General features: G+C 35.3%; 1 protein-coding gene across 1 annotated transcript; it reads left to right on the plus strand.

Annotated features, from left to right (window-relative positions):
- Nucleotides 1-11,610: 11,610 nt before the first annotated feature.
- Nucleotides 11,611-13,464, plus strand: LOC135147904 (uncharacterized). The gene is made up of 2 exons (XM_064081947.1): nt 11,611-12,542; nt 12,960-13,464. The coding sequence occupies exons 1-2, from the start codon at nt 11,611-11,613 to the stop codon at nt 13,462-13,464; spliced, it is 1,437 nt and encodes a 478-aa protein (XP_063938017.1).
- Nucleotides 13,465-14,417: the final 953 nt, after the last annotated feature.

A 14,417-nucleotide genomic window follows, 5' to 3' on the forward strand; every position in this document is an offset into this window, starting at 1 on the left:
ATAAAAAAAGAAGTAAAGTTATTCTCGATTACTTTAATTAATTTTGATTGCGTATACGCTTGTCCTTGATTATAAAATCATAATATGATAAAAATTTGTAAAAAAAGGGAAATCAAAATAAGACATCTCTCATGCATGCATGCAACTCTGTTGGCCAGTGAACTAGTGAAGCTTATATTGAAAAAAAGTAAGCATGCAAACTGATCTGCTGGCCCTATCTATGAGAGTGAAGTATGCTGGATGTATATGAGAGTGATGTAGGAAGATTGAGATGTGTTTATTTACATTACTTCAGTTTGTCTATGTCCCTGTCATGGTCAGATACGCATAAATGTTGATAAAGTGAGCGATGAGTTGTGCTCATTAAAAGTTACCAACTATAAGTGAATGCAATTTTTTTCAAGCGGTCCATTTGTCTGAAAGATTGATGATTTTTCAAAAAAAACTGATCATCTGCTGGCCAGTGAAAAAAGGAAGCCCAACATTAAATTCTGTTACCATGTTTGGCTGAAACAACCTTTTATTCGGAATCTGACCGCAAGTCCTTTTATAAACTATTTTCACTTTCTTTTTGCAAAAGAAAACACAATCAAGTCCACATCTTATTTCTCTTGATTCCTCTCCTAAGTACGCTATACATTAATATTTAATGTATAAAATTAGTGTAGTGTGGGTAAAATTATGAGATCAGCTAATATTTAATATATATCATAAAAGTTTATTATTTTAGAATATTGTATATAATTAAATGGTATATTCAAAAAAAAACATGCATAGAATTGAACGAGACTAAAGAATTATGCATTACGCTAAGTGAAGACGATGTTGATAGCATGTTCACTATTTTCTTAATGAATAAGCTGCAAGAGGCCTAGTAATTCCATATTTAGTTACACACACTTTGCTGGAGAATAGCTAGCATAGCTAATGTAGTAGTGCTTCCAGGCCTTGTTCGCCTCCAACAATTCAATACTTGCCCTGCAGGTATATTTTTTGATTGGGGTCTGGTGTTCAATTACGTGAATTAACTTTCTTTTTTCCAAAGAAAACACACAAGTCCACATCTCGATCTCCTGGGTATTAAATTCCGTTACCATGTTTGGCTGAAACAGAAAGCCTTAGACCTCCACTCTAAAATGAAGTGGTAAGCCTGGCGTATAACGTATACGGAAACATGTCAATTTATTCTTTTAATCACAACTTTTTTTGGACAGCTCGATGCATAATTGATTTACATTAGCTAGGTATGTTAGGAATCAATAATTTTGATGATAACATAAACACTCTGTAACATGTTTTATTTAGAATCTTTATCAAAATTTCAGTTGTAATTGTTATATTTCCTGTCCTTGAGAATTATCAACGGATGGATAGAATAGGATGGCTAATTGTAAATATTTAATGTCATGTAATTTTATCAAAGTGAAGGATATTCAATTGATGAGATGTAACTATTCGACTGATGAAGACTGGATCATGTTCATTCATCTGAAGACAAAGTGTTCAACTGATGAAGATAATGAATTCAACTGATGAGACTGGAACAGCATTCAACTGATGAAGTCTGTAATTCGTTCAACTGATGAAGGTACTTTCAACTGATGAAGCCAAGAGCAGTTGAAAGTGACTAGAGCTTAAGTCTGACAAATCACATGGATCGAATTACACTAAAATAGACATGGAAGCCTGATTAGGACAATAAAGAAGAACCAGAAACATTCTTATCTCATGCAATGCAATGTGGATCAAATCAAGATGATGGTCAAAGATGAAGACAACACAGAAAGCATGCATAAGACAAAGATGTGCAGTATAGTTTAGATTAGAGTGCATAATTTGTATTCTAGTTAAAAACTTTGTAAAACTTGGAGTATATAACCAAGTTAGTAGCATCAGTTGAAAGTGTTCGAATACTTGAGAGAAAAATCTGAGAGTTAGAAACCATTCAAGTGATGAACCTGCAGCTGTGCGAATTGTAATCAATCCACAAATTCTTCAATATAAAATCTCACGGGTGGATCATTCAATCCACCCGTATTTTTAATACTTGGTGTTTTTCTGTTTTATTGTTTTAAGTGTTCTTGTTTTTGAATCTTTTAATTTATAAAAGATTGTATTCAACCCCCCTTTCTACAATCTTTCTCATAGTTGGTGTAAAATAACAATTGGTATCAGAGCGAGGTTCCCAACAAATAGGGAAAAAGATCAACACTGCTGAAGAAAGATGGGAAAGAAGGATGCTGGAGTGAAGATTCCTGTTCTTGACAAAGACAACTATTTTCACTGGAAAGTGAGAATGCATTTGCATTTGTTTTCAATTGATGAAAGCTATGTAAACTGCATTGAGAAATGACCTCATGATCCCATGAAGGTCTGTACCAGTATTGGAGCTGATGGTGAAGACATGGTAGGCAAAATGATTCCCAAACCTATCCATGAGTCAAGAAGACATTGAAGAAGTGCACAAGGATAAGAAAACCATGAATCTTTTGTTTAATGGTTTAAATCAAGAAATGGTTGATAGTGTCATCAGTTGCACAAGTGCCAAAGAAGTGTGGGACACCATCAGGACCATCTGTGAAGGAAATGATCAAGTAAGATAAAACAAAATGCAGTTGCTGATTCAACAATCTGAGTCATTCCATTTCAAGGCCGGTGAAAGTTTGAGTGACACATTTAACAGATTTCAAAAACTGTTAAATGGTCTAAAACTTTTTGGAAGAATATATCAAGTTAAGGATTCAAATTTGAAATTCTTAAGAGCTCTTCCTAAAGAATGGAAACCCATGACAGTCTCTCTCAGAAACACTCAAGAATTTAAAGATTACACCCTTGAGAGACTGTATGGAACCTTGAAAACCTATGAGCTTGAAATGGAGCAAGATGAAGAGATAGAAAAGAGTCAAAAGAAAGGACATTCATCTGTGGCTCTAGTTGCATCTATTGACAACTCTGTCAAGGATAAAGGAAAATCACAAGTTGAAGAAACTGAGAAGTTGGTCAAAGAAGAAAGCACAGAATCAAGCAAAGGAAAAGGAAAAGCAAAAGATACAACTGATTCTGGTGAAGAAAAGTGATGGAATTGATGAGCACCTAGCCCACCTGTCAAGAAGATTCTCCAAACTGAAATTCAAAAAGAATTTTAACCCTGCAAAATCATTTAAAGGCAATCCCAAGTCTGATAGAAGCATGGTAGATAGATCCAAGTTCAAGTGCTTCAACTGTGGGAATGCATGTCACTTTGCAAATGAATGCAGAAAGCCTAAAGTTGAGAAGAGGTCAAGTGAAAGCATTGACTACAAAATAAAATATTATGAACTTCTCAAACAAAAAGAAAGAGCATTCATTACAAAAGATGATTGGGCAGTTGGGGATGATTCTGATGAAGAAGAGGATTTTGTCAATCTTGCTCTAATGGCCAACTCTACAGATCAAGAGGAAAGCACTGGAAACAGTAATCAGGTATTTACCACTAACTTAGTTGAGTTAACTAAAGATGAATGCAATACTACTATAAATGAAATGTCTACAGAATTGTATCATTTGCATGTTTCTTTAAAATCTCTCACTAAAGAAAACAGTATGATCAAGGAAGCTAACACCTTTCTTAGTGACTGGAACAATGCTCTAGAAGCTCAATTTATTGAGTTTGAGAAACTGAAAATTGAGTGTCAGACAACCAAAGATGATCTTTTGGCTGTTCTGAAAAGAGAAGAGATCATAAGAAAACAACTTGATAAGAAACAAGAGATAATTGCCAGATGGAATCTGGAAGAGATGTTTCAGCAAACATTATCAATATTCAAGGCAGAGAAACATTTGTTGAGAATGAGTGGAAGAGAGACAAGAAAGTTTTTGAGATTTCAGATTCTGGTTCAACTGATGAAGATACGGATGATGATCATCAGTTGAAATCTAAAGCTTCAACTGATGAAAGTAATCCGTTGAAAAATAGTTCATCAGTTGACAAGAAAGTTCTCAAGAAATTGAACAAGAAGTATGGCCCTATTAAAAAGAACTTTGTCAACTCTTTAAGGGAAAGAAGCCAACAATCAGCTTTCTTCATGTATTTGGATGCAAGTGCTATGTTCTAAGGAATCAAGGTGAAAATCTTGGAAAATTTGAAGCCAAAGCAGATAAAGCTATTTTTGTTGGATACTCTAATGGAAAATCATTTTGAGTATACAATCTGAGAACCAACATTGTTATGGAATCAATTCAGGTAGTTTATGATGATAAAAAGATTCAAGGTCTGTCAGATGAAGGATTTCATGACAATCTCAGATTTGAAAATGAAGGTGAAGGTGATTTATATGATAGTGATGATGAGTGTGATGATTCTGTTCAAGATGCTAGAATTAATCCTGGAATTAATATTCCAACTGATGAGAACTTGGAACATGAGACAACAACCATTGAAAACTCAGCTGAAGCATCAGTTGAAACTACTTTGGAAGCATCAGTTGAATCAAGAATCATCAGTTGAAAGAATGTCTCAAAATTCCAATCAATCTAGGAATAATGAGATGTCAAATTTAGAGGGAGCTTTTCAACATGGAAATCTGAACTACAACAATGAAGCTACATCATCAAGACAATCACTTCCACCTCAGAGAAAGTGGACAAGAGATCATCCATTTGAATTAATTATTGGAGATGCAAATGCATCTGTACAAACCAGAAGAGCTACTCAAGATGAGTGTTTATACAGTGCATTTCTCTCACAGGATGAACCTAAAGTAATTGAAGATGCTCTCAAAGATGCTGATTGGGTTCTTGCTATGCAAGAAAAATTAAATCAATTTGAGAGAAACAAAGTATGGAAGCTGGTACCCAAGCCTAAGAATTGAACAATTATAGGCACAAGGTGGCTATTCAGAAACAAAATGGATGAAAATGGAGTTGTCACCAGAAACAAAGCAAGACTTGTGGCTAAAGGATACTCTCAATCTAAAGGAATTGATTTTGATGAGACTTTTGCACCAGTTGCAAGATTAGAAGCCATAAGAATCTTCTTGGCCTATGCTGCTCATGCAAACTTTAAAGTCTATCAAATGGATGTCAAAAGTGCTTTTCTAAATGGTGAACTGGAAGAGGAGGTGTATGTGAGTCAGCCTCCTGGTTTTGAAGATCCAGAATTTCCAGAGTATGTTTCCTTCTTATTGAAAGCACTTTATGGTTTAAAGCAAGCACCAAGGGCCTGGTATGACACTCTATCTCAATTCTTGTTAGATAATTATTTTTCTAGAGGAACTGTGGATAAAACATTATTTTACAGAAATGTAAATGATGCTTTTATTTTAGTTCAAATTTATGTAGATGACATAATTTTTGGATCTACAGATGAGAAACTTTGCAAAAAGTTTGCTAATCTAATGAAAAGTCAGTATGAAATGAGCATGATGGGAGAACTCACCTACTTTCTTGGTTTACAAGTTAAACAAGTAAAGGAAGGTATATTCATAAATTGATTTACTTAAAAAGTACAAAGTGTGTACTTGAAGTATGTAAGTTATGCATTTTGTGTACCTGAACTATCAATTGTGCATTTTGTGTATCTAAAGTTTGAATTTTGGTGCAATTAGTGTACTGCCGTCAACTTATAGTAACGGAGTTAACCAGGAGCAAGAATGAGCGTTGATGTGAATGTTTGTTCTGCACGTTGTCCAACACCGAGTAAATATTTATATTTCGTTTAGACATTGATAGACTTTTTTTTTAAAAATCTATCACTTAAACTCCTAAAATTTGAATTGCAACCACCTTTTTATTTTTGTTTTTATGAAAATACTAATTTTATGAATTTTCTTTAATAAAAACGAGATACGATTATTTAAGTATTTTTATTAAATACTCTTCCCTCCGTTTCAATTTACATGTCCACTTTTGAAAAAAAAAATCATTTCAAATTAATTGTCCACTTCAACTTTCAATGCAAAATCATATTTCCAAAGTCAATTCTACTCCACATATTTCTTATTTATATTTCCTAGAAAAACCTCATACCACATATTATGGTTATTTAATGCAATTAATTTGTAAACAATCACTTTTCTTAAACTATGTGATTTTTTTTAAAGTGGACATGTAATTTAAAACGGAGGGAGTATTAAAATTGAAATACAGAAGAAAAAAATACGATCCAGGCGATATTTGCGCCCTCTTTAATTTATAACAAATTCTAATGAATTATTTTAATAATAATTATAAATATTTAAGCATTCCAATTGAAATATATTTTTTCAGATCAATTTTTCAATTTTTCCTTCTCGGCCTTTCACCTGCATTGCCCTTCAATAATTAAGCTTCATTTTCAATGACGCACGGTTGTAATCGCGTACAGTTTTAATTGCTATACAAATTTTCATTTATTGATTAAGTATTTTATATTTTATAATAATTATAGACTTTAAATTAAAATGAAAATATATTTTATATATCTTAAATGTTTAAAAATAATTTATGTGATATATAATTTTTCAATAATATAACAAGAGTTCAATATATTACTAAGTACAAATATTTATGTAATTTTAATTAAATTTTAATTTTGATATATAAGAAATTGATGATATAAAATTTCATGTAAATAGATATATTTTTGATAAATAATATTATGTCCAATTAATTAATTTAAAATAATCACACGGTAATATTTTTTACTAAAGTACGTACAGTCAAGTCAAGTGATCTCTGGCTGGGAATGGCCGCATGGCAGGAGATAAAAAGAGGAAAGCAAAAGCTAGCACGGTAGAGTTAACGGAGGTACCAAAACTTAACGGAAGTATACTCATTGCACATATTGGCTTAGTTCAAGTACACAATATGCACAATTGATAGTATAGGTACACAAATCGCATAACATGCATAGTTGAGGTACACACTTTGCAATTAACTCTTGATTTAATGGATTGCAAAGAAGCTAAGACTCCCATGCCAACTACCACCAAATTGGAATTAAGTCCTAATGAGACTCTGTGGACATCTCCAATTATAGAGGCATGGTTGGTTCTCTTTTATACTTGATAGCTAGTAGATATAATATTATGTTTTCTACATGCCTCTGTGCTAGATTTCAAGCTGATCCTAAAGAATCACATCTTGTTGATATTAAAAGAATATTCAGATATCTTAAGGGAACACCAAATCTTGGTATTTGGTACCCTAAAGACTCTGGATTTGATCTAATTGGATATTCATATGCTGATTTTGCAGGATGCAAAATTGATAGAAAAAGTACAACAGGCACATGTCAATTTCTTGAAGACAGACTGATTTCTTGGTTTAGCAAAAAGCAACACTCTGTTTCAACCTCTACAGCTGAGGCTGAATACATTGCAGCTAGAAGTTGTTGTGCACAAATACCGTGGATGAGAAATCAATTACTTGATTATGGTTTAAATCTCTCAAAAATCCCAATATTTTGTGACAACACCAGTGCTATTGCTATAACTGAAAATCCAGTGCAGCATTCAAGAACCAAGCACATTGACATCAAATATCACTTCATAAGAGAACATGTGATGGCTGGTACAGTTGAAATGCATTTTGTTCCAAGTGAAGAACAAATTGCAAACACTTTTACAAAGCCTCTTGATGAATCTACATTCACAAGATTGGTAAGTAAATTAGGTATGTTAAATCTCTCCTAATTTATGGTGAATTTGTCTGTATTTTGGCAGCTAGAGTTTGACTATTTTTAATTCCTCAAAATTAATTTAGTTATGACTGGATAAATTGTGTAATATTTCAACTGATGAGATAGTGGAATTTTCTCATACTGAAGTATCATTTCAACGGATGATCTCCAAACTCACCCATTGAAACAATACTCTATTGCCTTGTTTTTAGTTCAACTAATGACAACAGTTGAAATACTTTCAACTGATCATCATCAGTTGAATAAGAAGTTGAATGAGGCGCCTATCTCATCCATCGAAACAATTACATGATCTGAGCCGTTGAAATTACTTTTCTCTCTCCTCTATTTTATACATACAATCGTGTGAGTAATTTTTACGGAGTTAAATGAAAGTTATTTCCTCTCAACGGTAATTTCTCAGCCAATCACAACAATTTTCTGAGAAAGTATATAAGTATTTTCAGTTTATTTTCATTTCTTTTCATCTCACTCTTTCGAATTCACAAAGCCCTCTTCTCTCTCTGCAAAAACAAGTTCACCTTCTTCAAGCTTTTTTTTTGTAACTGCAATGGCGCCAATGAAGAAATACACATCTCCTACTAACTTCATCTATGAGAAGAACAATTTCACATCATTTGTGGACAAAGAGGCTGTGGAAGAAAAGGAGTTCCACAAGATGATGGACTTCATTAAGGCAAGCCAATTGTCCTATGCTATGTTCTCCACTCCAACAATCTACCATGAAGTGGTAGAGGAAATTTGGACTACGGCTATCTTTAATAGTGAGGATGAAACTATCTCCTTCTCTCTTAAACATAATGACTATAGTATTAACTGTGATGTTATGAATGCATGCTTTAAACTTCCTGAAAATACTGTTAGTACCTTGCCTTCTGACATTCAACTAGTTAATATGTTATATGCCATGAACTATGTTTTGCCTACTGATGCTTTAGGAAAAATAGTTAGAAAAGGGCTTAGGAGAGAATGGAGCTATTTATGTGATGCTTTTGTTAAGGCATTTTCTGGCAAAATTAGTAATTTTTATGCTATTACTTCTCAAATTTTGCAAATGCTATATATGTTCTTAACAAATGAGTACTTTAGCTTTGGTGCTTTAATGATCCAAGAAATTGGGGAGAAGTTAGGTGATAAAACTGATAGGCCCAAAGATATGTACTATGTTAGGTTTCTTATGATGCTAGATAATCATGTTGATGATAAGCTAGTCATCACTAACAAAGAAGCCAAGGTTGCTAGCTTTGTGCAGGAGAAGAGAATCTTCAAGGATCTTGCAAGAATGAAGCTATACAACAACTTGGAGGTTGTCTACTTGCCAATAATGGAGGCAGGTAATGAGAAAAAGGTATTTGGTTTCCCTACTACTCCTTCTCAACCCTCTCCTGCTTTGCTTTCTGCCATAAGGGCTGTTGAGGAGGCACAACAACAGTCTACCCAAAAGGCAAAAACTTCCAAATCCAAGTCTAAAAAGCCAACCTCAGGTGCTGCCCAAAAGGCACCTGTTGTAAAAACAAAGAAGCACAAACCTGAGGGAAGTGTGATTGGTGAAAGTGAGGGGAAGGGACAGGGTGAACATCAAAGAAACCCTGAGAATAAGGCTGGAGAGGTGAGTGATAACCATCCTAGCCACTCTGTAGTCTCCCAGAAGACTGTAGAGATTAACAAGGAATCAAACACATCCCTAGCAGCATCCTCCCAAAAGGATGTTGCTATTGAAAATAGTCCCCATCCAGGGACACATCAAAAGAGGGGGAGGGACACTCAATCCCCAGTAAAAGCCTATGGAAGAAAGAAGTTAAGGGGTGATAAATCTAAGCAGCACTCTGCACACACTTCACAGGCAACAATTCTTGATTTTATGCCTGCAATTTCTCAAAGTCAGATTGATATGACTCTAGTAAATGTGGAGTCACAGCCCCCTTCTACTTCTTAACCTATCTCATACATTTATGATCTCACCATTTCTACAGTCCAAACACAATCCCCTACCTCTTCTGTGGATGTGGAGTTAATTCACACCACAATTGTAAATTCTCCATCTTTAGACTTCATGGAGACGCCCCTCTCTGAGATTGATCATCATCAACTTGATGATTTGTTGGATCTCTCTCATCAAATTTCTTCTACTGTGCTAGTGTGTTCTATGGAATCTCACTTAAAATCAATCACCACAGACTCAACTCTCACAGCCTTCATACCTCTTTCTTCTTTATCTTCAACTGATCTCTCTCATCAGTTGAAAAGTTTTTGTCCTTCAACTGATGCGCTTAACAGCCTTCATCAGTTGAAAGCCTCTTCTATGGATGTTTCAACTGATGTCCCTCATCAGTTGACAACTACTGGTACTTCAACTGATCTCCCTTCTACCACAGTAGTTGACCACATCATAGCATTAAACACTTTGAGGAATAAGGGAAGGTAGTGACTGTGTGGAGAGGCAGCCTTGGGTGCTGGCAAAAGGAGAGATAATGGAGGGTCTGGCTATTTCTTCCAGCCAGGAAAAAGGAGAGGATTTGAGTGGTTCCTTAGCAGGAACAAGTGAGAGAGAGGTGAGCTGTGTGGTGAGCCAAGGGGAGCCCTTGATGTAAGAACAGAGAGAAAATGAGAGAAATGCAGGTGTCAATGAAGGATCAAGTGAGCAAGATTATCAAGCAGAATATAGAGCCATTTTAGACAGTGTGCCACTTGATCCTGAAACTTTCACTCATGAAATGCCTTCCATTGAAGCTTTTGCAAGATTGGATAATCAAGCAGCTGAGAGGAGTCTAAATCTCATTCACACCACCTCATCCATGCTCAAAGCAAATGAGGCACTTGCGGCTCTGCCTGCCAATGCTGGTGATGACTTTCAATATGCAAATGAGAGTGATGAGGACCTCAATGAAGCTCTTGAAGATTCACTTAATGAAGAGCCTGCAGAGCCATCCATTTCTCTTCCTTCTTGTCTCTCGATTCAATCAGCCAAGGCTACTGTGGTTAGCATGGAATTACAAAGACAAGCCTCCAACTTAGTCAACTCTCAAACTGGCAGCTCTTCTTCTTCCCAAGTTTTCTGCAACATTTGCCAGCCAAGCCTTGGAAAATCTCAAGCTTCACAAGTTTCAATCTCTGCATTTCCAAGGTGAAATTGAGCACTTAAACTCCACCATTCTTGCAGTCAAGAAAGATCTTACTGCCAAAATTGATGAAAAACTTCCCAGCAAAGCTATCTCTGTAATGTCTGATTTTAAGAAGAGACATGCTAAGCTGGAAAGTAAGTTAGATACTCTGGAGGATAGAGTAAATGTTCTGGATGCAAGGATGCATGAGATGATGCAACACCAAAGAATTCAAACTGATCTTCTATAGCATCTTCTCATGGCATCAGGAGTCAATGTACCTAGGCCACCTGCACTTGATGAAAACAAAAAGGGGGAGAAAGTACCCTTACCATCACCTGCAGAGTTGGTAGCAAGAATTCCACCTCCCTATTTCACTGCAAATGAGCTCAAAGCAAAGAGCAAAAGGGATTCAATAAGAGAGAGGTTAGACCAGTTGTTGGCAAAACAATCTTCAAAGTCTACATCTACAACCACAACAGTCCCAACCTCTTTTCCAACCACAACAACAATTCTCAGGGTAATCACACCTGAGATTGTTATTCCTTCAAAAAAAGAGAAGGGTGAGCCATCTAGCCTGAATGAATTCAAGGCCATCCTATCTCCTAACAGATGTGGTTATTCAAGGCCTGGCAAAGATTCAAGCTCAATCTATTTTCCTCCAGCCAGGCCTGACAAAAGTGAATACAAGCTTCTGGGCCAAGAAATCAAGAGCTACAAAGATTCTACAGATGAGGCTTTAAAAGCTCATTTTGCTATTATCTACAGAGAAGGTCAAAAGCTGTTTATTGGAACATGCCACCCATATTATTCTTTTGCAAAAGCTAGGAGGTGGCCAGAGAATGTGAAATGAAAGAATTTGAATCTCAACTTTCTATAAATCAAGAAATAGAAGTTGATGAAAGGTATGCAATTGAGCTGGAAGAGGAGTTGAAAGTTGAACTTCTTCAAAATAAAAATAGGATTGCTCCTGAGAATCCTCCAAAGAAGAAGACAGCCAAATCTAGATCAAAGATGCCTGAGGCTGCTAAGAGAAGAGAAGAAGAGCCTGAAAAGCATGTTCAATCATCAAAGCCTTCTTCTCCAATCAAAGAAACCACAGTTATGCATCCAGATGTCAACTTCCATGATGAGCCAATCTTACCTAAGGAGGAGCCAATTGATCTTGACAATATTCTTGTTCCTGCCTTCCTTATTCAAGAAACTTCAAAACCTAAGAAGAAAAGGAAGTCAGTAGAAAAGAAAATGGCTAATCTTCCAAAACCTCCTAAGGAACCTGAAAATGCAGATGACTATCTTGTCATAGCAAATATAGAAGAAATTTCTGAGTTGGAGCTGGATTTGAATGATCTTCAAGAAGTGAGAGGAATAGAGCTAACTTCTAAGCTTCTTGAAAGATTGATTTTCTCATATAAAAGCCAAGGTGATATCACCTGGCCTCTTCACAGGGTTCTGAGTTCTGAAGGATTCAGTTCTCTCACAAAGATTTATGATGCCATGAAGAGAACAGGAGGATTTACACCACCAGCCAAACAAATGGTGTTAAAGAGAATTCTTGAAATCAGGAAAGAATGGAACTCGGATGCTAGTCTACAAAGAAGGCTGAAAATCCCCTACATTGGAAAGAAAATTCACCATGAGCCAACTCCAATTATGGAGTTCAGGGACAGTCAAGGTGTTATGAGATTTTTCAGACCTAAAGATCAACTCAAAATTGCTAGCCTGAACACTCGAAAGACTCTTCAATCCAAGCTCAACAGACAAGATAGTGATGAAGAATGGTTCTACAGGATATTCCAGAAACAGATTGATATTCTTGAAGAAAAGCTTAAGTCCAGAAGAAGAAGATCTTCTAGGAATAAATAAACTGATCAGTCTAGAGGAGCAAAATCATCTGTAAACTTTATATCTCTTGCATTTAAATTTTGTATTTTATTTATTTGTGTTTTGTTATCATCAAGTGTAGAATTTATGTCTGCATCTTCTCCAGTCATAAATTGGGGGAGATTGTTAGGAATCAATAATTTTGATGATAACATAAACACTCTGTAACATGTTTTATTTAGAATCTTTATCAAAATTTCAGTTGTAATTGTTATATTTCTTGTCCTTGAGAATTATCAACGGATGGATAGAATAGGATGGCTAATTGTAAAAATTTAATGCCATGTAATTTTATCAACGGATGGATAGAATAGGTATGCAATTGAGCTGGAAGAGGAGTTGGAAGCTGAACTTCTTCAAAATAAAAATAGGATTGCTCCTGAGAATCCTCCAAAGAAGAAGAGAGTCAAATCTAGATCAAAGATGCCTGAGGCTGCTAAGAGAAGAGAAGAAGAGCCTGAAAAGCATGTTCAATCATCAAAGCCTTCTTCTCCAATCAAAGAAACCACAGTTATGCATCCAGATGTCAACTTCCATGATGAGCCAATCTTACCTAAGGAGGAGCCAATTGATCTTGACAATATTCCTGTTCCTGCCTTCCTTATTCAAGAAACTTCAAAACCTAAGAAGAAAGGGAAGTCAGTAGAAAAGAAAATGGCTAATCTTCCAAAACCTCCTAAGGAACCTGAAAATGCAGATGACTATCTTGTCATAGCATATATAGAAGAAATTTCTGAGTTGGAGCTGGATTTGAATGTTCTTCAAGAAGTGAGAGGAATAGAGCCAACTTCCAAGCTTCCTGAAAGATTGATTTTCTAATATAAAAGCAAAGGTGATATCACCTGGCCTCTTCACAGGGTTCTGAGTTCTGAAGGATTCAGTTATCTCACCAAGCGCAACAGACAAGATAGTGATGAAGAATGGTTCTACAGGATATTCCAGAAACAGATTGATATTCTTGAAGAAAAGCTTAAGTCCAGAAGAAGAAGACGTTCTAGGAATAAATAAACTGCTCAATCTAGAGGAGCAAAATCATCTGTAAACTCTCTATCTCTTGCATTTAAAATTGTATTTTATTTTATTTGTATTTTGTTATCATCAAGTGTAGAATTTATGTCTGCATCTTCTCCAGTCATAAATTTGAGGAGATTGTTAGGAATCAATAATTTTGATGATAACATAAACACTCTGTAACATGTTTTATTTAGAATCTTTATCAAAATTTCAGTTGTAATTGTTATATTTCTTGTCCTTGAGAATTATCAACGGATGGATAGAATAGGATGGCTAATTGTAAATATTCAATGCCATGTAATTTTATCTAGGTGAAGGATATTCAACTGATGAGATGTAACTATTCGACTGATGAAGACTGGATCATGTTTCAATTGATGAAAACCAAGCATTCAACTGAAGACAAAGTGTTCAACTGATGAAGTTAAGGAATTCAACTGATGAGACTGGAACATCATTCAACTGATGAAGTCTGTAATTCGTTCAACTGATGAAGCCAAGAGCAGTTGACTAGAGCTTAAGTCTGACAAATCACACGGATCGAATTACATTAAAATAGACATGGAAGCCTGATTAGGACAATAAAGAAGAACCAGAAACATTCTTATCTCATGCAATGCAATCTGGATCAAATCAAGATTGTTAGGAATATGTGATGCTTGATGATACAAAATGTTTCTGTTCTTACTTAGAATAATTTTGCATGTAGCTGATCAATTGATAGCATGCTAAGGCAGTATCGATTGATCAGATAAACC

Source organism: Daucus carota, chromosome 7 (assembly GCF_001625215.2).
Source record: "Daucus carota subsp. sativus chromosome 7, DH1 v3.0, whole genome shotgun sequence".
Lineage (NCBI taxonomy): Eukaryota > Viridiplantae > Streptophyta > Magnoliopsida > Apiales > Apiaceae > Daucus > Daucus carota.

What these genes read in the sequence shown, in the direction of transcription:
- LOC135147904 (XM_064081947.1), top strand. Translation starts at nt 11,611, where the DNA reads ATGAAAGAATTTGAATCTCAACTTTCTATAAATCAAGAAATAGAAGTT. An exon ending in CAAGATAGTGATGAAGAATG is followed by an intron (nt 12,543 to 12,959) that starts GTTCTACAGGAT and finishes TGGATAGAATAG; the next exon opens with GTATGCAATTGAGCTGGAAG.